At 38.2% G+C, this 24,216-nt stretch overlaps 1 protein-coding gene across 3 annotated transcripts in view; it reads left to right on the top strand.

The window, feature by feature from the left end:
- TDRD5 (tudor domain containing 5) overlaps positions 1-23,789 on the top strand; it is a 103,353-nt gene extending 79,564 nt beyond the window's left edge. For all 3 annotated transcript variants that reach the window (XM_043486144.1, XM_043486145.1, XM_043486146.1), the window contains 7 exons: positions 4,934-5,134; positions 5,633-5,791; positions 9,979-10,143; positions 12,955-13,137; positions 13,871-14,011; positions 17,449-17,629; positions 23,282-23,789. In XM_043486144.1, the coding sequence (XP_043342079.1) occupies positions 4,934-5,134; positions 5,633-5,791; positions 9,979-10,143; positions 12,955-13,137; positions 13,871-14,011; positions 17,449-17,629; positions 23,282-23,529 (1,278 nt within the window). In that variant the 3' untranslated portion in view covers positions 23,530-23,789. The remainder of the gene's footprint in view (positions 1-4,933; positions 5,135-5,632; positions 5,792-9,978; positions 10,144-12,954; positions 13,138-13,870; positions 14,012-17,448; positions 17,630-23,281) is intronic.
- Positions 23,790-24,216: the final 427 nt, after the last annotated feature.

The following is a 24,216-nucleotide window of genomic DNA, read 5'->3' as shown; positions in this document are numbered from 1 at the left end:
TGGCAAATGATGTCGGAGAAATAAGGGACTAAGGTGGAGACCCGTAGTCATGTGCAGGAGTCTGGACATTGTCCTTTATTTTTTTAAAAACTTTATTTTGTATTGTCGTATGGCCAGTTAACAAACAATGTTGTGATAGTTTCAGATGGACAGCAAAGGGATTCAGCCATACATATACATGTATTCATTCTCTCCCAAATTCCCGTCCCATCCAGGCTTCCACATAACATTGAACAGAGTTCACTTATCTTAGGTTAGGTTGGTTATCCATTTTAAATATAGCAGTGTGTACATGCTAGACGTTGTCCTTTAGTTTCTGGGAAGCAACTAAAGGGAACTGCCACAATTAGAAATACATTTTTTAAAGAATTCTCTACTGACATTGTTATGGGAGATGATTGGTATGGGATGGAACAGGAGTCATTTTCATCCATATAGATACATATATTTATGTAGTTATAATTATGCACCTAATTTTGTCTTTTTCCCCTCAGAACTCTTAATTATACATAAGGTACACATTTATTATCCCATGTTTGTTAGTTTAAATAACTTATCAGTAGCTTCCATTTGTTGTGATTGTTCAGTTGCTAAGTTGTGCATCACTCTTTGAGACCCCAAGGACAGCAGCACACCAGGCTTCCCTGTCTTTCACTGTCTCCGAGTGTGCTCAGATTCGTGTCCATTGAGTTGGTGATGCTATTTAACCATTTCATCCTCTGCCACCCTCTTCTCCTTTTGCCTTCAATATAGTATTAGAACTATCTGCTAATGAAATTGAAGCTTACAGATTTACTCTTTAGGAAACAAAACTATATTGAGGTAACATTGATTTATAACATTATATGTTTCATGTGTACAACACTGTATTTCCACTTCTATATACATATACCCTACCACGTTCTCACTACCAAAAGTTTATTTTCCATCAGATGACCCAACCTGCTTTACCCATTTTGCCCACACCGTCTTCCTTCCCTGCTGATAACCATTACTCTGTTCTCTGTATATACGTATTTATGTGTCTGGTTTGTTCATCATTTTGTTTTTGTTTATTAGTTTTTAAATACAAGAGTGTAATCATGTGATGTTTGTCTTTCTCCATCTGACTTGTTTTACTTAGCATAAAATGCTCAAGTTCAATCCATGTTGTTGCAAACGGTAAGGTAACAGCTTTGTTTTTTTTATAGCTGAGCAGTACCACATCTTCTTTATCCTTCTATTGATGGGCACTTCACTTAATTCACATCTTGGCTATTGTAAATAATGCCAAAGAATGTGAGGGTGCAGATATATTTTCAGATTAGTGTTTTCATATTCTTTGGATAAATACCCAGAAGTGAGATAGCTAGATCATATAGTAGTTCTATACTTAATTTTTGGAGGTATCTCCATACCGTCTCTGTCTGTCCACCAATTTACATTCTCACCAGTACTGTATATGAGAGTTCCCTTTTCTCCACATCATTGCCAACACTTCTATTTCTTACCTTTTTGATAATTGCCATTGTTACAGGTGTAACGTGCTGTCAAATTGTGGGTTTGATTTGCGTTTCCATAATAATTAGTGCTGTTGAGCATCTTTTCATGTACCTGTTGGCCTTTAGCATGTTGTCTTTGGAAAATGTCTCTTCAGTTTCTTTACCCATTTTCAAACCAGACTGTTTTTGTTGTTGAGTTGTATGAGTTCTTTATGTGTTTTGGATATTAACCTCTTATCAGATATATCATTAGCAAAAATCTTCTCCTATTTGGTAGACAGTCTTGTTGTAGTGCTAGTTTCCTTTGCTGTGCAAAAGCTTTTTAGCTTGATGTAGTCCCTTTTATTTAGTTTTAGTTTTGCTTTTGTTTTCCTTGCCTGTGGAGACATATCTAAAGAGAGATCACTAAGACCGATGTCAAAGAGCATACTGCCTGTGTTTTCTTCTAGGAGCTTTATTTAGTCTCAGGTCTTAGATTTAGTCTTGGGCTTCCCTGATAGCTCAGTTGAAAAAGAATCTGCCTGCAATGCGGGAGACCTGGGTTTGATCCCTGGGTTGGGAAGATCCCCTGGAGAAGGGAAAGGCTACCCACTCCAGTATTCTGGCCTGGAGAACTCCAGAACTGTATAGTCCATAGGGTCACAAAGAGTCAGACACTACTGAGTGACTTTCACTTGCATTTACACCTTTAGTCCATTTTGAGTTAATTTGTGTGTATGGTGTAAGACAGTGGTCTATGCTCTAGTTGCAGTATGTGGGCTTCTCACTGCTGTGGCTTCTCTTGTTGCAGAGCATGGGCCCTAGGCTGCACAGGCTTCAGTGGTTGCATGAGGGCTCAGTGTTGTGGCCCACAGGCTTAGTTGCCCTTGAAGCATGTGGGATTTTCCTGGACCAGGGATCAAATCCATGTCCCCTGCATTGGCAGGTGGAGTCTTAACCACTGGACCACCAAGAAAGTCCTGTTTGGTTCTTTCTTTTTAGTTTCAATCTCTTTGGTGAAATATTCCTTCTGTTCATTAATTTTATTCATGAGCTCATTAAACTGCCTTTCTCACTGCTCATTGAATTTCTTCACAACAGCTATCTTGAATTCTTTAACAGTTAAATTGAAATATTCTATAACTTTGGTTTCTGGAGAATTGTCATTGTCTTTTTGTGGTACAGTGTTGCTGTGAGTCTTCGTGTTGTTTGATGAAGTGTTCCTGAGCCGGTTTTGAATGACAGAGTAGGAGTTTGATTTCCTCCAGTAGGTGGCGCAACCATTTAAGTTTTGGGTTTCTTTAACCTGCGCTGCCTCTGGTTTTATTTGAGAGTTGGCCCTTTCCAGCCGCCACCTTCCCTGTAAGAGGTGTGGCTCCACGCCTCATTTGTCACTGCTTTTTGTGCCACCAGGGTCTTTGCTGCCTTGCTTCTGCCGTAGCCGCTGTTGTCATCTGGATGGTGGGCTCTTTCCTTGTGTTAGGGCTCCCCTTGAGGCCCAGGACCTGCTGTGGGGAAAGGTGATGAAGAGGGTGCAGGCGGGGCTGTGGGCGCCTTGGATGCTGGAGGGCCGGGGCCCCAGGCCCCACTGCTGCTCCTGCCTGAGGCCGTGGGTGCCAGGAGCGGTCAGGCGGCCACAGTTGGGCGCACCGCCTTCCTTGTGGCTACCAGTTTCTCTGAAGCTGTGTGTTCCACCGCCTCATTCAGAGGGCCAGGTTGCCAGCATGGACTCTGCAGTTGCCCCGCTCCTCTGTGCATTTCAGTCCATCCCCCTTTGGGTGTGCAGATGTGTGGAATTCTGCAGTGCCCTGTTGTGCTGGGCAGAAGTACGTTTTTTGAGTTGTGGATGTTTCACTGGATATAGATTGAAGGGGAGAGACAATGGTAGTCTTTACCACTCTGCCATGTTTCTGAAGTCTGAAAACTGTGTTCTTCATTTTTAATATGTTTATGTGTCGATTTATTCTTATTTATCCTGCTTTGTGGTTCATTGGAATTTTTATCTGTGCATTGTTACTTTTCATTAAATCTGGCTAATTCTTAGCCATTATCTCCTCAGTTACTATCTTTTCCCTATATTCATATTTATAGCCCCCCCCCCCCGTTTCTCTCATTTTGTAGAACCATAATTAAAAATATGTTAAACCTTTTCAGTTTACCTTCCATATCTTTTAACCTCTCTTCTGTAGTCTATATACATTTCTGTTTTCTGTGTTGCATTCTGGATAATTTTTCTAAATTATCTTCCAGTTTACTAATTTTTTAAAAATTTATTTTTTAATCGAGGGATAATTGCTTTACAGAATTTTGTTTTCTGTCAGACATTAAAATGAATCAGCCATAGCTGTTTATTTTTTATTTCTACCTAATCTGTTATTGAATACACATATTAGGGTTTTACTTTTGGTTATTATTACTCTATTTTTACTTTCTAATTCTAATATTATTACATTTTTACTTTCTAAAAGTTCTCTTGATGATTTAATTCTGCTAGATCGATTTTTAATAGATTTCAGATCTCTGCAGAAGCTTTCAAGTTAATTTCATTTTTTGTTTGTTTTTACATGTAGTAAGTTTAGTTGTTTTGTAATTCCTCTGGAAATTCAGATATCTAAAGTTTCTGAGGTTTTGTATTAGTTATATTGTTATTTGTGATTCATTGTCTCTTTATATACTTTTTATCTTTGCCTATGTCCTGCTCATTGACTTTTTAAAAAATTTTTGTAAAATTGGTTGGAATATAGATTGAGTTTGCCTGCCTCCAGAAAGATTTACATTCTCTTCTGCCAGGTACCTAGCAGTCTAGAACCATGTTAATTTAAATGAACAACCTGAAGATTTGTGTACCACCCAGCTGATGTGAAAATTGAGCTGCAAATCCATGTGAAGGCTAATTTATTTTTTTTTTTTTTGCCTTAGTCTGAGCATGTATCCCTAGGGACTCAACTTAATAAACTCCTCTCCACTCCCTATCATGGGTGGATACTGGCTTGAATTTCTGTCCTCTGACCTGTAAAATCATTGAAACCAAAGTTCAGATTAGCCTGGATTAACAGATAACCTTAAGACAAAAAGAGTTGCCACTTTCCCTTTAACTTTGACCTGTTAATTTGTTACTCTTTTGTTAGCTCTCTGATGTTTTTTGGACATGTTTTAAAAATATTTTATCTAAAATTTTTAGTTTCTGTGGGAGGGTTGGTCCAATAATTTAACCCAATCGTTTCCAAACATGGAAGTTTTTCATCACATTAAGATAAGTTTTTCCCATAATCGCATTTTCATAATTTTTCCTTTATTCTACCTTTTATCATCCCCAAATCATAAATATCCTTGTGTTATTCTGATATTTTCATGGTTTGATTTTTCCACTAAAATCTTTAGTTCGTTAGGAATTCACTTGTAATTTGTGGTTTGGTTTTTATAAATGATGTTTGAAGCTGTCATCTGAATCTCATATCTTGATTGTATTTCAGGAACATTGGACACCCAGAGCTATTTTGCAGTTCCAGAAGTTGTGTGGTTTGAAGCCATTAGTAGGGGTAGTGGATGAATATGTAGATGGGATCCTGAACATTTTCCTGTGTGATACATCCTCAAATGAAGATGTCTATTTCCACCATGTTTTGAGGACAGAGGGTCATGCTATTGTATGCCGAGAAAATGTCCCTTCTAAGGTGGAGCAGTCTGAATGTATTTTGTAATGTATTTTGTTTAATCTCAACCCTTCAAGGTATAAGAGAATTTAATACAGAAGGTTATTTGATTGATTCTTTAAGAGACATCTGTGAGATGCCTGGCTTACTGAATGCACAGCACTTTCTTAATTTTCACATGACCACAGAAAACTACATTTGGCTTATTGTCTCTTAGAATGTGAGTGCTTTTATTTTAAATAATGGAGGATTCTGTCTTACCCTCAAGTATTTGACTCTCTGAAGTTTTCTTAGAGAAGAGCAACACTTTCTTATTTTCTAATTATTGATAGCAGTGTCTACATCACCATTAATATTGGTGTTGATCATTTTTGTGGCTAGCAGGCACTATCAGTATGGGAAAAATTCTATTAAATTTTAGAAGATAATACATTTCCACAACATTTGAGGATTATGGAGTGCTGTTTCCATTTTTTTTCTGAGAAACTAAACTCTTCCTCCTCCTTTTTCTTATTCTAGGGTTTCAGAGACCTCAACCCTTTAGCTTTATACACTAAATCCAGTGTGAGGCCTGAGGACATTGTCCTGAAAGAGCTGGGCTATTCTTCCCAGCAGCACTATTTTAATGAAGACCGAGAGATCAGTCCACAATCAAAAGAGAGTGACTTATATACCCTGGTAAGAGGTTTTTGCAAATATTGTCATATTCTTTTTATAATTGTTAATATTTAATGAGTACTTACTGTATGCCAAACACTATAAAAGGCACTTTATATTATTTAATACTCATAAAATGCTTGTGATGTAGTGACTATGTGCTTAGTTGCTCAGTCATATCCGACTCTTTGCAACCCCATGGACTGTATCCCACCCAGCTCCTCTGTCCATGTGGATTCTCCAGGCAGGAATACTGGAGTGGGTTGCCATGCCCTCCTCCAGGGGATCTTCCCAACCCACGGATCAAACCCCGGTCTCCTGCATTGCAGGTGGATTCTTTGCCATCTGAGCCACCAGGGAAGCCCAAGAATACTGGAGTGGGTAGCCTATCTCTTCTCCAGAGGATCTTCCCGACCCAGGAATTGAACCAGGGTCCCTGCATTGCAGGTGGATTCTTTACCAGCTGAGCTAACCAGGGAAGTTGTAGTGACTATAATTAACCTTATTTTAGCAATGAGGAAACTGAGGCATTTGCAAACGTGGGGAAGTTTGGAAACTACACTGTAATCTCAACAGTTACCTTTTCTCTCATCATTTGCTGGTCTAAACCTTGATTTCAGCCATGATTTTTCCTGCATAATTTCTCTCATATACTGAATTCTGCCACCACCTTGGTGCAGTTGTGACCTTACCTGCATGGATCCAAATGCTATTTTTTCTTCCCTCTCCACACTTGAGATGTTTTTGAAGTGTTCTCATTTCTAACTTTGCTGTAACCTCATGGCAACTCCTACCTACAGCAATAACAATAATATTATTATGTATTATTCCATACCACAGTTCAGTTCAGTTGGTCAGTTGTGTCCAACACTTTGCAACCCCATGGACTGCAGCACACCAGGCTTCCCTGTCCATCACCAACTCCCAGAGTTTGCGGAAACTCATGTCCATTGAGTCAGTGATGCCATCCAACCATCTCATCCTCTGTCATCCCCTTCTCCTCCTGCCTTTAATCTTTCCCAGCATCAGGGTCTTTTCAGATGAGTCAGTTCTTCACATCAGGTGGCCAGAGTATTGGAGTTTCAGCTTCAGCATCAGTCCTTTCAATGAATATTCAGGACTGATCTCCTTTAGGATGGACTGGTTGGATCTCCTTGCTGTCCAAGGGACTCTCAAGAGTCTTCTCCAACACCACAGTTCAAAAGCATCAATTCTTGGGCACTCATTTTTCTTTATGATCCAACTCTCACATCCATACATGACTACTGGGAAAACCATAGCTTTGACTAGATGGACCTTTGTTGGCAAAATTATGTCTCTCCTTTTTAATACGCTGTATAGGTTGGTCATAGCTTTTCTTCCAAGGAGCAAGCGTCTTTTAATTTCATGACTGCAATCACCATCTGCAGTGATTTTCGAGCCCAAAAAAATAAAGTTTGTCACTGTTTCCACACCTATTTCTCATGAAATGATGGGACCACATGCCGTGATCTTAGTTTTCTGAAGTTGAAATTTAACCCAACTTTTTCACTCTCCTCTTTCACTTTCATCAAGAGGCTTTTTAGTTCTTCTTTGCCTTCTGCCATAAGGGTGGTGTCATCTGCACATCTGAGGTTATTGATATTTCTCCCGGCAATCTTGATTCCAGCTTGTGCTTCCTCCAGCCCAGCGTTTCTCATGATGTACTCTACATATAAGTTAAATAAACAGGGTGACAATATACAGCCTTGACATACTCCTTTTCGTATTTGGAACCAGTCTGTTGTTCCATGTCCAGATATAACTGTTGCTTATTGACCTGCATACAGATATCTCAGGAGACAGGTCAGGTGGTCTGGTATTCCCATCTCTTGATCAATTTTCCCCAGTTTGTTGTGATCCACACAGTCAAAGGCTTTGGTATAGTCAATAAAGTAGAAGCAGATGTTTTTCTGGAACTCTCTTGGCTTTCTTAATGATCCAGTGGATGTTGGCAGTTTGATCTCTAGTTCCTGTGCCTTTTCTAAAACCAGCTTGAACATCTGGAAGTTCACGGTTCACATACTGTTGAAGCCTGGCTTGGAGAATTTTGAGCATTACTTTGCTAGTGTGTGAGATGAGTGCAATTGTGCGGTAGTTTGAGCATTCTTTGGCATTTCCTTTCTTTGGGATTGGAATGAAAAGTGACCTTTTCCAGTCCTGTGGCCACTGCTGAGTTTTCCAAATTTGCTGGCATATTGAGTGCAGCACTTTCACAGCATCATCTTTCAGGATTTGAAATAGCTCAACTGAAATTCCATCAGCTCCACTAGCTATGTTGGTAGTGATGTTTCCTAAGGCCCACCTGACTTTGGACTCCAGGATGTCTGACTCTAGTTGAGTGATCGCACCATCGTGATAAAAAGATCACAGTGACACTGGACTTGTACTGTGTGGCAGGTGCTGTTCTGAGTACTTGCATGTACTCGTTAATTTAATCTTCACAACCACTTTACCAGGTTGTTTCTTTAAGATCCCCATTTTACATATATGTAAAGTGAAGCACATTAGTAAATAATAAGTTAAATGACTTTTCAACAAATGAGCAAATAAATAGACATGTCTTCGAAGTCTCTCATATGCCTCATGGCAATAAGTACTGAGCTAAAAATATAGGTTGGGCTCAGTTTGAGAGTCCCCAAATTTATTTTTTCCGGACACAACAAAGCTTTTTTCTTTGAGTAAAATATGAAAATATTGTTTCGTAAGTATGTTTTATATATCTGACTTTTTAAATTATAGGGATAACGTTGTTTTGTTAGTGGACTTGCATTTTTAGAAAAGATAAAAAGGAAAGGCTATTTTGCTGTACCCCTGAAACTAACACAACATTGTAAATCAATTATATTTCAATAAAAAATTTTTTTCAAAAGAGCATTTGACTACTGGGAGATTAACCTACTCTGAAAAATGTGTATGAATGTTTACTGCTACACGTTTAAAGCAATATCAACGTTTTAGATTTCATTTTAGTTTAAAGCTAGTTAAAATTAATTGGGCTTGTTTAACCTGTCAAACTTTCTGAAATCTGAATTTTTGTTAATCCTTATTACTTGATTAGAAGTTATGTTTCCTGATTCTTAAATAGGGAATTGAATTTTCAGCCTTAAGAGTTTTTAGAATATCTTATCATCACTGTGTTGATGTCTTTAATCATAGTTAAGTCCTGAAAATGAAATAAGGCCATCTTTTCTGCAAAGAGATAAGGCCTAAAGCTTCTCTATTGTACCCCAGCCTGTATTTTAACATATCAAGACTCCCACATGCTACATACACACATAAACCTACCTCTAAACACCTTGTTATTTTTTAGTCACTAAGTCATATCCAATTATTTTGTGACCCCGTGGACTATAGCCCACCAGGCTCCTCTCTGTCCATGGGATTCTCCAGGCAAGAATACTGGAATGGGTCGCCATTTCTTTCTCCAGGGGATCTTCCCAACTCAGGGATCAAACCCGTGTCTCCTGCATTGGCAGACGGATTCCTTACCGCTGAGCCAGCAGGGAAGCCCCTCTATACATCTGATTCCCTCTAATCCTTGCTTTTCTTTTAGGCATCCTAACAGTTTGATTTATCTCCTTTATTACATGTTCTCAGACATCTTCCTCCTCCAGTATTGTTTTGGTCAGTGTGACATCTCTGTGTTGGCTCTACATGAAGGTTGTGCTGTGATTATCTGATTGTGTATCTTCATGCTATATTTGAGCTCTTAGAGCTGGGCCCCTGTTGCATTCATCTTTATACCCACAGAGCTACCCTGTACACATTACATAATATGTACTCAATGATTGTTAACCGGTGCATGCGTCCTCAGTTGTGTCCAACTCTTTGCGACCCAATGGAGTGTAGCCACAGGCTCCTCTGTCCATGGGATTCTCCAGGCAAGAATACTGGAGTGGTTTGCCATTTCCTCCTCCAGGGGATCTTCCTGACCCTGGATTGAACCCGTGTCTCTTATGTCTCCTGCATTGGCAGGCAGATTCTTTACCACTGCACCGCCTGGGAACCCCTTGGTCTGAACTAATTTAACAGGACGGGAATGCCTAGGGTCAGTGCATAAAGTTAGAAAATAATGTTGCATATGCATGAACCATAGTGAAAAATTGCCCCCAGAATTTATAGGTGTGTAAATTTTGGAAACAGCATTACTATAGAAACAAAAATAATTTCTCTTTTTTATCTACTAGCAAGATATTAATGATGAAAAGACTTTCAGTCACCTTAGATCAGTCACCTCAGAGGAGCCATTAAAGGATTCTAAATTAAATTCTTTGAAAATACAAGATAAGAGCTCTGAAGAAGATTCAAAGTGGTCCATCCCAGAGCTAAAGGATCTGAAAGAAGAAAATGAGGTAGGAGAAGGGGATATAGCTTTTTAAAAATGTAATTAATAAATTCATAAGTGAAGGAGACTGAAGTAAGATAGCTCTTTATGACGTATTCATTGTGGTGCCATCAGAGCATCTCCCACAGATGAATTACAAACTCTTCAGCAATCACCAAGACCAAAGTTTCAGCAATGTAGCCTCGATCAGAAAAAAGAAAAGCCATTATCTGACTCCTGGGCAATTTTGAAGAATTATGCTGTGATTAGAAAGTAGTATTGATATATAGTATTAGGAAGACCCATCAAGAAAAATGTTTGACAGCTCTCTTTGGAGGACATATTTTAATCAAATGTCCATGTGCTCACAGCTTTTTTCTTTTTTTTTTCAAAAAAAAATAAGAAAAAATCGAATGTTTATGTACGCACAGCTTAGAGTTCCCCATAACCCCTTCCCCTTCATTTCCTATTTCACAGAGCAATCATTTTCATTTCTTTTAATGTCTTCTTTTGGAATTTGTCTCTATTTCTTTCATTAAATAGCATGCTTATATTGTTATTTCCTTATTTTTCAGTTTTACATATGTATGGCCTTCCCAGCATGAGAGATGAAGGTTTAGTTCTCTTTCATCTCTTGTCCCCCACCCCAGACAAAAATATCCTTTCTGTTCTCTCATCATCTTACTAATATGTCAAACTTTCCATTAGGTCACCATTCATTCAATATTTTGTTATTGTGACTCTGTAAATGCTATATACAGTTAAGTAATATGTGATGTCAGGTTTTCCTTTCCTGCATAACTTTTATTTTCTCTGGTGTTAATACTTCTTTCTAAGTGAATATACAGTAAGCAATTGACTTTGTACTCGGGGTACTGTCCTATCAACTTTAATACATGTATAGATTTATGTAACCACCACGATAATCAGGATGCAGAATGGTTCCATCATCTGAAAAAACTCCCTGATGCTACTCCTTTATAATCACATCTCCCCAAATCCCTAATCCTAGCAAGCATTTCTGTTTTCTGTCTCCATAATTTTACCTTTTCAGGACTGTCAGTTAAGTGGAATCATGTGCTATGTAACTTCCCAATAGAAACTTCTTTGATTCAGCACAGTACCTTCATTTAAATCATTGCATGTATCAATAGTTCATTTCTGTTGATGATGAGTAGTATGGTATGGATATATCACAGTTTGTATATCCATGCATCCATTGAAAGACATTATGGTTATTTAGTGTATGAACTGATCTTCTATATTTTGGTATGAATGGATCTTCTATCAATATTCATGTACAGGCTTTTTAATAAACATAATCAAGAGTCGGATTGCTGGTTCATGTGGTAAATGTATGCCAGATTTTTACAGACTGGCTGTACCATTTTGCATTCCTATCAGCAGTATATGAGTTCCAGTTGTTCCATATCTTATCAGCACTTGATATTGTCAGGAATTTTTATTTTTAACCATTTTCATAGGTGTGCAATAGTAGTATGACAGTGTGGTTTTAATCTGCATTTCCCTGATGACTGTGATACTGACCATCTTATCATGTGCTTATTTGCCATCCACATGTATTTCTTGGTGAAATGCCAGTTAAAGTCTCTTGCCCATTTTTTGAATGAGTTGTTTGTTTTCTTACTATTGGGTTTTGAGTATTCTTGATATGTTCTGGATATGTTCCGGATAGCCCTTTGTCGGATTTGTGATTTTCAAATAGTTTCTCCCACTTGTAGCTTCATTCTCTTAATGGTGTCTTCCATATAGGAAAGGTTTTTAATTTTGACAAAGTACATCATTTTTTTTTCTTTTATGTACTGTGTTTTCAGTTTCAAAACATCTTGATTTAATTTTAGTATAAGGGGTGAGATTTAGGTTAAGGTTATGGATGTTCAGTGGTTTTAGTGCTATTTGTTGGAAAGACTATGCTTTATTGAATTTTAAAATATTTTTTGACATCATATTTTATATCTTTTTGTTTTATGTATCTCTTAACTACTTATTGTAGATATAGACAATTTTACTTTTAACTTTCCTTTATAGGTAGTTGTTATAAGTTATTCTTAGCTTTATAAGTAGTTGATCTATTACCTTTACCATATGTTTGCTTTTACCATTGAGATTTTTCTTATAATTTTTATATGTCTAGTTGTGATCTTTTCTGCTTTAAGAAGTCCCTTTAACATTTCTTGCAAAACTGATGCTGAACCATTGTAGACTTTTTGATGATGGCCATTCTGACCAGTGTGATGCCTCACTGTAGTTTTTGATTTGCGTTTCTCTGATAGTGAGCAATGTTGAACATCTTTTCTTGTGTTTATTAGCCATATGTCTTGTCTTTTTTGGAGAAATGTCTGTTTAGGTCTTCTGCACCCTTTTTGATTGGATTGTTTGTTTTTCTGGTATTGAGCCTCATGAGCTGACATTAAATGAGTTGCTCTTGTTTTCATTCTCACTTTATACCCTCAATTCCAAAAAACTTCATAGTAGTAGTTCCTGAACTTTTGCAGTATTTATGGTATAAGTTGGGTTGCTTCTCAGATTTTCCTCCTGAAAGCTCAGGATTACACTTTCTCAGGACTACTTAATAAGTTGTACCTTGTCTGATTTCCTGTATCCAGAACATAGGTGATGTTTTCCCCTCTTATTTCTCTTTGACTATAAGTTTATACCTTGAATCTATTTTATTTTGGTGCTATGTCAGAAGGGGAGAGCATAATGAATTGCATATTCAAACTGCCATCTTTACCCAGAGTCAGGAAAAATTGTAAACCTAAACATCAAAATGTATTCATATAGGAACAATAAATTAAAGTTCTTCTTTGTTTCCTAGGATGAGATCCCCACTGGAATGCCTTGCCTGGAGTCAGTAACCATAGGTGATGATATTTGGGATGAGAACTGGTTACCTTTGCAGGCTAAAATGGGAAAAGAAAGTGGTGCTGCCTCTCACTTATTTACCTCAAGCCTTGGTGGAAAGAAACCATATTCATCACGTAAAGAATTGCCACAGAAGGTTAGATCCTTGGAAAAACATAAAGAAAATCATTACTGTTAATGTAATTACCCAAGCCTCAGAAAAGCTTTACATTCTGCATTTCATGAGGATTTCTCAGACAGTAATTCAGAAGAATGCATTTCCTGGCCCCTTCCTCCCTGCAAAGAAGACAGTGTTAGGGAGGGAGACAGGATGAAACAGGGGAGAATAAACCATGGACATATTGTGTCTATCTACCCTATCAGTCATTATGATTTTTGTTTTATTGTTGGCACCTAGTCAGGGTCTTAGAAACTAGAAATAAAGTGTTTTCCCTAATTTAATTTTTGTTGCTTTAACCTTGTAATGTCTGGATCTGAGTATATTTACTAATATTGGACCCTATATATTTAAATTTTAATTTATATCACCCTGGCTATCAGAAAGAAGATACATCAACACTTAAGTTTCTGCTTGTTATTTGTGCCATTTTAATACTGAATGATTAGAAAAATCAACTAGCCATGAAGAATGTATTAAAGGTGATACTACACTTTTATGAGATCTGTGTGTTCAAAGGAATTCAGTGTGTTGAGTATGGACCAGTAAAGCAAGAGGGAAAACTCACATTGATAAGAAAGTTAATAAATATCTTTTCTTGTTTAGTTAGCATACACTACCTCTTTGCCTTTGCCTTGCCCAGGTTATCCTCCATATGAATCATGTGGCACTGTATCTCGGTTTAGTATCACAGTATTTTTTTTCTCTGTAGGACTGGTGTTTTTCTACACCCAAAGATATATGGGATGATTCATGGCAGCCTTCAGGCCTTGTGAATGGAATGAAAGAAGTTCAAATACCAGAAGGACTGGGTGGTCAAGAAAAACATATTGACACAACCAGGGTTCAGAAGGTAAGTGTCTAATGAGTGTTACCGTGACAAGGTTTTTTTGAGGAAGTGCTTTCAGTTTTAGAAGGTGAGATTCTGGTGAATGATCTTAGCATTTGGTAGAATACATGTACGTAAAAATGTATGTTTATTTAAAAATTAAATTCAGTTATCTTACTATAGTTATTCATAGAAAATTCTGAGCCTAGAATTAGAAGATTGATGAAACATTAGGGATAGAGAAAACAGGTATTTTTACTTAGCCATACATTTTAAGTTCTGTAGCTGCCCAATTATCTAGGCTAGTTTTTTCTGTTTTGTTGCTTTAGTAGAAAGCACTAACCCTGGAATAAAATCCATTTGTTTTGTGTTTCTCAAATATATTATGAGCATCCTGAAAATAGAAGGATAATTTGTGTGAATCATGAAATTTGGCTAATGGTCTCTGTACTTTTGTGCAGTACACTGAAAATGAAGGACATCATGTCTAGACTTGTTAAAAAAGCAGAGTCGTGGAAGATGAACCTTCTGAGTGATATATTTTCTGCAGAATGTGATTACTTTGCATGAGATTATTGATAAAGTATGCTGTATCACATAAAACAGTCTGTGTCGTAAATGTAGGTTTCTTAAAGCACAGATCTAGTTTTAAGATAAAGTTTTTTGCTTTGTTTATTCATGCATCAGCTGATGGACATTTGAGTTATTTCTGCTTTTCTGCTATTATGAATAATGCTGCTGTGACGTGTGTGTATGTGTTTCTACATGGACATATGTTTTCAGTTTTCTTAGGTATATACCCGGGAGTTGAATTACTAGGTTCTGTGGTAATAAATCTAGCCCCTCCCACCCCACCCCATCCCACCCCCCAGTGGCTCAGCAGTAAAGAATACACCTGCAGTGTAGGAGACACAGGAGATGTGGGTTTGATCCCTGGGTTGGGAGGATCCTCTGGAGAGAGGAATGGCTAGCCCCCTCCAGTATTCTTGCCTGGGAAGTCCCATGGACAGAGGAGCCTGGTGGGCTACAGTTCATAGGGTCATGAAGAGTAGCACATGACTAAAGTGACTAAGCACACATACACATACGTGGTAACTCTGTGTTTAGTATTTTGAGGAAATGCCAGACTGTTCTAAGCAGTTGCACCATTTTATATTCCCACCAGCAATCTAAGAGTGTTCCAATTTGGTCCACATCTTTGCCGGCACTTGTTATTATCTAATTTTTAAAATTATAGCCATCCTAGTGGGCATGAAGTTTTATGTTATTGTGGTTTGGGGCTGTGCTTTTGATTACATGTGTTAATGTTTTATAAATCATGAACATATTTCTTGAAAGTTGCCACTAACCTCTGGTCCCGTAAGGGTATATTTTCAGACAACCATTAAGGAGTCTTTGATAACTACAGAGCGAGAATCTGGCAGAGCAATGCTTCTTGAACTACACTGTTCATAGTGATCACCTGAGAATCTTGTGAGACTGCAGATTTTGATTGAGCAGAACTGGGCTGGGGACTAAAGTTCTCCATGTCTTAGAAGCTTCCAGGTGATGCTAACGCTGCTTGGTGGTGAATCACACTTTGAACAGCAGTGCTCTAAACTGCTGTGTGGAGGAAGAGACTCTTAACTTTTCACTTACGTGCTTAAACTGCCCACAGGTACTTGCTTTCATAGTGGCATACAAATTTAGTAGGCATTCACCCATGTTCTTTTCTTTTTTTCAGAGTGAAAAACTGTCAGAATGCATCTTAAATGTGTTTTAGCAATTTGTCTTTCTTCAAAATCATATTTATCAGGAAAGGAAAAAATGCAGCTTTTAGAAAACTATTTCTGATTTTGACTGAGGGGAATGGTAACTACTCCAGTATTCTTGCCTAGAGAATTCCATGGATAGAGTAGCCTGGTGGGCTACAGTCCATGGAGTTGCAAAGAGTCGGACACGACTGAGCAACTAACACATACTTTGACACACTGCTAAAAATAGGCAGCAGGGCTTAGTGTAAAAAAACACTTGCCTGGGAATTCTATAATTTAGAGCTTAAGCTTTACCACAAGTTTGAGCAAGTTGCCTTTTGGGGCCTTAAGGTATCCATCTGCAAAAACTGATTTTGACTAATGATATTTCCAGCCATAAAATCTTATCATATTAATGTTTACTTACCTAATTATCATCAAAGCTTCATTTCAAGAGAGAGTAAACCTAATGGGTAACTAAAGCACACACATGAAGTTGCATAAATTAATCAAAAATTTGAATCCAGGTCTTTGCTTTCCTGAAGTAGCATATTAAATGGTAAGGTAACTATGTGGGCTTTTAGAGATTTCGTTTTTGCTGCCCCAAAAAAGAAGCACAGCCATTTGTATATAATGTAATTATATAAGCCATATCCTTTGCCAGCCATGTTTAAAAATGAACAAGCTTTTTTGTCATGGAAGAGAAAAGGAAAGCCAGCTGATATTGAATGTCTTAACACACCAGTCTAAACACACAAAGCTACATTTTCTATTCGTATAATTTTTGTTTCAGTTTACTCTAGGCAGATCCCAGGCCCTAAGCCACTTATGTGGGTTTATTATGGCAGCTCCTAGTGTGGCCCAGCTCGTTGTGTTAATGCCAGTTAGAAGATAAATGCGCTGAGTCACCCTGGGCTGTAACTATTTCAGCAATGCTCTGTCGGAAGATATAGGATCTATTGATTAAAACTGGGCAATTTACTTTAGCACAAATTGAGGCTTTGTTTGGGAATTCCATCTTTTCCTCTCAAACCTTGGTTCTTGGTACTCCATTTTGTCACTTCTCCTCAGGAGCCTTCCTTTAAAGCGGGTGTGTTCTCCTAGCGTGTTGTTGATGCTGCAGACGCAGTTAATGCCTCCTTCACAGGCACCTACAGGCCAGGTTCTGTTTCCCTAGCTGAGAATCACGAGCTCTTCGGGGACAGGGTTCGTATCTACTGGGAGGTGGTGTGATGGAGCAGAGAGTGCATAGGCGAGCCTGAATTTGGATCTCTGCCTTGTCCCTTACTGGTTGACACTGGATAACTTGCTCCGTCTCTTGCGAAAAGCTTTCTGCTAAGTGAAAGAAGCCATAATACAGAAGACACAATGACACCTAACCTAGAACAATGTTTTGATATTTCGGTGAAGAAACATGTGCTAACAGCCTGGCACTGTGCCTGACAACGAGTGCTCGGGGAATGTTATTTCTGTCCTTCCCTGCCATGTTTAGCAGCCCTGAGTACCATGTTTGCTCATAATACCTGTTCAATAAACACTTCTTAAATTAATGGTCCCTCAGTTGGAGAAGGACTTGTTTTCCAGAGAGTATCTCGATTCTTAAAAGTAGGGAGTTTTATTTATGATACAAAAATATTCTTTTGTATATAAATGAGGAAACAAAATAGTTCTTACTGTTAAATTAATAGTAACTTTTCACGCTTTTGCCCCATTTCCCCCATTCTGTAGCAACCAAATGTAAAGAGTGCCTCAGATTCTCCCATGTTGCCCAAACTAGAGGAGTTCTACATCTCTCTTATCCAGTCACAGCAGTCAGCAGAAAGCGGCCAGTTTGAGCCTAGCAGCATTCAGACTCCACCAAAGCAAATCCAGCTGTCCTCAACTCCTGCATTGGTCACTTCTGGGCCAGGTAGGTTGACAGTTGGCAGATGCAGTGGTTTGCCGTGTTGCTGAAAACTTTATCTTTTTCAGAACATAACTTGAAAAATTACAAACGTTAGCGTTTGTCTCAAATCCTCGTGTTATTTTTGGACTTAGTTCTTCCTTTTCACTTTGCCACTCTTCTTTTTTTCTGCAGTTTGGGGAGATGGTCAGGTTTATGCACCTTAAAGTTTGCCAGTTTTTAAGTAGGAAATCCTGTGAGTTCTGACAGAAGTGTACAGTCCTGTAGGCAGCACTACAATTATGGTAATAGAACATTTTTGTCAGTCTGAAAAGCTTCATGTGTCTTTGCAGTCATTCTCTCTCACTTCTCGTTGGCTTCTGGCATGTTACTTTCTCTTTTCTCGAATTTCATATAAAGGAAATCACAGTATGTAGTTTTTATGGCTGACTTCTTTCATTTAGCACAGTGTTCTAGAGATTCATCTATGTTGTTGCCAATGTCTAATGTTTTTTCTTATTTATTGCTGAGTAGTACACAGTAGTATGGACATATGACAGTTTGTTTATCTGTTCACCAGATGATGGGTTATTTCCAGATTTGGGTCATGAGTAAAACCGCTGTGAATGTTCAGCTCTTTGTGTAGACATGTATTTTTTATTTCTATTCATTAAGTACCTAGGAGTGGAATTGCTGGGTCACATGCTCACTGCATGTTTAGCTTTTTAAGAACTGTCAAAATATTTTCCAAAGTGACTGTGCCGTTTGGTAATTCACATCAGCAATGTACTTGATTGTTGATTGTTTTATATTCATGCCAACATACTATATCTCCAATCTTTTGAATTTACTCATTTTAGTGGATATGTAGTGGCATCTTATTGTGGTTTTAATTTATACTTCCCTGTTTACCAGTGACGTTGACTGTGTTTTCCTGTGTCTATGTGCCATTTGAATTACCTGTTCAAGTATTTGTGTATTTCTATTGGATTATGTTTTTATTGGCTTGTAAAAATTCTTCATTCTGGACACAAAGCCTTTGTCAGATGCTTATATTGCAAATATTTCCAGGTATATGGCCTGCGTTTTCATTTCCTTAACAGTGTTCTTGAAAGAGCAAGTTTTCCTTTTGATAAAATCAGATTTGTTAATTATTCTTTCTTTATGGTTTGAACTTTTTGTGTCCTATTTAGAAATCTTTCCTAACTCAAATAATTAACTTTCTCTTACATTTTCTTATAAAAGTTCTATAGTTTTAGGTCTTACATTAGGTCTGTGATCCAGTTGTTAATTTTTGTGTGTGGTGTAAGGATCAGTGTTTATTTTGATTACATATAAGTATTCAGTTGTTCCAGTATGATTTATTGAAAAGGCAGTTCTTGCTCCATTTAACTGCCTTGATGTCTTTGGCAAAAGCAAATAAGTTGTGTATGTGAGGGTCTTTTTCCTGACTTTAATTATGTTCTCCTGTGATTAGGTCAGCCTTTATACCCCTGTCTTGATTTCTGTGGCTTTATAATAAGTCTTGAAATCATACAGATTTGTTTGTTGTTTTTTTTTAATTGTTTTGACTATTCCAGGTCATTTTCCATATGAATTTTAGGATTAACTTAATTTCTACAGAAAGGCTGCTAAAATCTTTATTGAGATTAAAAAAAAATCTCTAGATTAATTTGGGGAGAAGTGATGTGTTAACAGTATTGAGTTTCCTTCTCTATGAGCATAATATAACCTTTTCTTGTTCTGTGCTTAATATGTTCTTTTCCTTTCTGGTGTATTTTTCATCTCAGAAGTTCAATTTATAATCTCTAGGGGTTTTTTTTTTTTGTATCTCCCCTCTTTCTCCTCAGTGTACTCATCATTCACTTCTTGAATACTTTGAGTGTTCTTGTGACAGCTGTTTTAATACCCTTATCTTGTGATTCAAGCATATGTATCATTTCTGCATTCTGTCATCTGTCATTTCTGAACTGGCTTCTACTAAATGGTTTTTCTCTTGATTACAAGTCATATTTTTCTGCTTTTTTGCACATCTGATAGTTTTTTATTGGATGGCAGGTACCAAATTACACATTGTTTTTTTGTTGTTGTTGTTTTTTCTTTTTTTCATTTATTTTTATTAGTTGGAGGTTAATTACTTTACAATATTGTAGTGGTTTTTGCCATACATTGACATGAATCAGCCATGGATTTACATGTGTTCCTCATCCCGATCCCCCCTCCCACCTCCCTCTCCACCCGATCCCTCTGGGTCTTCCCAGTGCACCAGCCCTGAGCACTTGTCTCATGCATCCAACCTGGCCTGGTGATCTGCTTCACCCTTGATAGTATACTTGTTTCAGTGCTGTTCTCTCAGAACATCCCACCCTCTCCTTCTCCCACAGAGTTCCAAAGTCTGTTCTGTACTTCTGTGTCTCTTTTTCTGTTTTGCATATTGGGTTATCGTTACCATCTTTTTAAATTCCATATATATGCGTTAGTATACTGTATTGGTCTTTATCTTTCTGGTTTACTTCACTCTGTATAATGGGCTCCAGTTTCATCCATCTCATTAGAACTGATTTAAATGAATTCTTTTTTAACAGCTGAGTAATATTCCATGGTGTATATGTACCACAGCTTCCTTATCCATTCGTCTGCTGATGGGCATCTAGGTTGCTTCCATGTCCTGGCAATTATAAACAGAGCTGTGATGAACATTGGGGTGCACATGTCTCTTTCAGATCTAGTTTCCTCAGTGTGTATGCCCAGAAGTGGGATTGCTGGGTCATATGGCAGTTCTATTTCCAGTTTTTTAAGAAATCTCCACACTGTTCTCCATAGTGGCTGTACTAGTTTGCGTTCCCACCAACAGTGTAAGAGGGTTCCCTTTTCTACACACCCTCTCCAGCATTTATTGCTTGTAGACTTTTGGATAGCAGCCATCCTGACTGGCGTGTAATGGTACCTCATTGTGGTTTTGATTTGCATTTCTCTAATAATGAGTGATGTTGAGCATCTTTTCATGTGTTTGTTAGCCACCTGTATGTCTTCTTTGGAGAAATGTCTGTTTAGTTCTTTGGCCCATTTTTTGATTGGGTCATTTATTTTTCTGGAATTGAGCTGCAGGAGCTGCTTGTATATTTTTGAGATTAATCCTTTGTTTCTTCGTTTGCTATTATTTTCTCCCATTCTGAGGGCTGTCTTTTCACCTTGCTTATAGTTTCCTTTGTTGTGCAAAAGCTTTTAAGTTTAATTAGGTCCCATTTGTTTATTTTTGCTTTTATTTCCAATATTCTGGGAGGTGGGTCATAGAGGATTCTGCTGTGATTTATGTCGGAGAGTGTTTTGCCTGTGTTCTCCTCTAGGAGTTTTATAGTTTCTGGTCTTACATTTAGATCTTTAATCCATTTTGAGTTTATTTTTGCAAATTACAGATTGTTGACTGAATGACTGAATCTCTTTTTCTTCTCTCTTTCCTTCCTTTCTTCCCTCCCTCCCTGCTGTGTATATAGTATCTATCTATCAATTGTTTGGGGGTAATTAAATTATCTGAAATTGATTTGACTATTTCTGCATTTATTTTAGATTTCATTTGTTTGATTAGAAAAGCCTTTAGTCTGTTGGCCCTGCTAGGCAGTACCTTTCTGAGGGCATTGATGGGACTTGATGTCCTACAGGTATCTTTACACTGTAGCTAGAGGGAACACAGACTGTTTTGCCCCAACATAAACTGCAGTGATTGTTGTGCCTACTCCTTTCAGATAGGTTTTCTCCCTGGCCTTGGTGGTTTTCTCACAGGCATGAGCCAGGTCACTCCCTAGCCTGAGCCTCAAAGGGACCTCTCTGCAGGCCTCCAGCTGCTTCTCTGCCTATAGCTAGCTGCTTTTTCGCTTGTACTTTCCCCACTAATTCCAGACACCTTTGTTGTTTAGTCACTCAGTCGTGTCCGATCTTTGCGACCCCGTGGACTGTAGTCCTCCAGGCTCCTCTGTCCTTGGCCTTCTTGAATTCCACGCTCTGTCTTCTCACTGCAGTGAGACCTCCAGGCTCAGTGTGGACTCACCCTCCGTGTACTTCAGCCTGGGCTTTATCTTGGCCGTGAACTCAGGCACTCATAAAGCTTACTCCATTTGTTTCCCACTTCTCAGGGATTGCTGTCACGTAAGCTTGTTGATCAACGTCTGAGAGCTGTTGTTTTATTTATTTTGTCCAGTTTTCTAGTTGTTTTAAGCAAGAGAGATTGTTTTTCAATCCCGGTTTAATTAGCATCATGTCTGGAAGCTGAAGTTTTGTTGCACTCTTAAATTCTTTCATGTGTCCCTGCTTTCATATTTTTATAACTTTTAAAATCTGAACTCATAAACAGCTTCATATAAAACCCATTATTTTACTAGGACTCACCATCTCTTTTCCACTCCAGTGGGCATTAATGATAGTCTTGTGTTCAGAGTTTTACTTTTGAGAATATCCTGTCAAATTCTCCTTAATTTATCACAAATGTATGGCACATATATCACACGCCTAGTGCACTAGATGCTAAAGATAGAAAGATGGATAGGATATTGGATTGTACCTGATTTTTCTGAGGTTTTTTTTTTTTGAAGTCTGTAATTTTAGGGTCTAGAGCAATGCTTTTCAGCATGTAGTCAGCGTACCAGTACTTGTCTATGAAGCATTTGTGATGATGGACAACACAGCAGCACTTTGCTTAGCTCACCTAGAGTTTTTTCCCTAAAGCAGGACCTTCTTGAAGGAAGCAGTGTGTTGGCTTAGGTGCTGGCACCAGCTCCTCCCATTGTAGGCAGGTAAGAAACAATTCATAGACCAGCTCCTTCAGTATCCCTGGTCCAGAGTACACACACAAGGTGCCTCGTATCCTCTTCTTTGCTCTTAGGAGCTCTTGGCATTGGAATTCCCAGCAATTTATCTCATGGAAAAGACCCTTCTAAGTTAAACTAATTCCCAAGGAATTCTTTTCATGGCTGATAACTGGTTTTTGGAATTTCTTAGCAAACACAGTCTTGTTCAGTTTTGTTTTTAACACAGGCAGATGTGGAATTGGAATGACTTTGGCAATAGAGAAGGCCTATGGGACGCTATTTTGCTCACTGCCGGAAGGAAGTAGGAGAGCTTAAGGATTCTTTCCTGGAATTGGAATTATACCCAGTTTATTTTTATGATGTCCTAGAAAGAGATCTCCCTTTCCTTGTTCACAAATACATGTTTTTCCTCTCATCTTTGACCTCACTCTGACCTTCCTCCTCCTTTGACCTCACTCTGACAAGAATTTATCTCGATGCATGATCCCCCATCCTCATTTCCTTTCCATTTGTTGACTGGTTTCTGAGCTTCATTCTCTCTTGATTTGCCATTGGTAATTTCACCACCTAACCATAAAATGGGGTTTCCTTGTGACTCAGTGGTAAAGAGTCTGCCTGCCAATGCAGGAGACGTGGGTTCAATTCCTGGGTCAGAAAGGTCCCCTGGAGAAGGAAATGGCTACCCTCTCCTGGAAAATAACTTGACAAAGGAGCCTGGCAGGTTACAGTTCATGGGATTGTAAAAGAGTCAGATGACTTAGCAATTCAACAATGACAACAACAAATCAAAAGATCATTGTAACAGATGTTAGTAAAGATGTAGACTGGGAGAGTGTGAGGACCTCCTGAAAAGACCTTTGTTTTCTTTCTTTTTCAGTGGAAGGCTCCCCAAAGAGCCTAGAGAATGAAGATTTTTCTAGTAGCTCTGCTATTACAGTGTTCAAAGATACAAGTCAGGGAGCCGTGGACCAGCTCTCTTTGATTTTGTCTCCTGAGCACCAGATTTCCCAGAAGCTCTACATTCCTCGAAGCACAGCTACTGCTGCCTTAGGAGCTGCCGCAAGGCTCGCCACATCCAAGAGCCTCCTGCACTGGTACCCCAGTGTGAAAAAGGTGGAGACATGAGGGCAGTGGGGAGGGAAAAATCAACCAGAGGCTTAGGGCGTGGTGACTTCCCAAGCCAAACCTAGAAGGAGGTATTGAGACAAAAACAGTATTTTGTTGACAAAGTTTCTAGACAAAGTTGATGCCTTTGTCTTTCTGTGAAACCCTTTGTTAGATTTATTATGCTCACAGTCCCCTTTGTTGTGTAAGTATTGATTTCTAACATTCATTATCATTTTCATGGATGATGTTTATTTTTCTCAGAGTTTTGTTCACCTTTGTTCAATGTAGAAGTTTAAAGGACTTTTCAGTTTCTATGTTTCTATAAATGTTTTTCTTGTATATATCATGACTGATAAATGTAAGCTGAAAAACTGTTTTGTGATCCATATTTAGTTAGAAAAAAATTGTTGCAGCTCTGTCTCCAGAAAGAGGATATCTGACTTTTAAGGCTGCTTTTCCTCATTTGAAAACTTCTATACCATAGAAGTAATCTACGGCTCCAATCATTGCCATCATTAATTCTTTGAAATACTAGGATCACTAAAAAAATCCACACCATGAATCTTTGGTCATGTGAACCCTTTTACATTAAAAAAAAAAAAGATGAAACTATCTTTCAGTGTAGGCAGTTTCTTGAAGACTTAACAAGAAAATTAGAGACTAGTTGTTGAAACTAGCTGAGCCATCTCTGCAGTCATCATAGTT

The sequence above is a fragment of the Cervus canadensis genome, chromosome 13 (assembly GCF_019320065.1).
Source record: "Cervus canadensis isolate Bull #8, Minnesota chromosome 13, ASM1932006v1, whole genome shotgun sequence".
Taxonomy (NCBI): Eukaryota; Metazoa; Chordata; class Mammalia; order Artiodactyla; family Cervidae; genus Cervus; species Cervus canadensis.
Note: the sequence above shows the minus strand (reverse complement) of the source record. Positions and strands in the feature narration are given on the sequence as shown.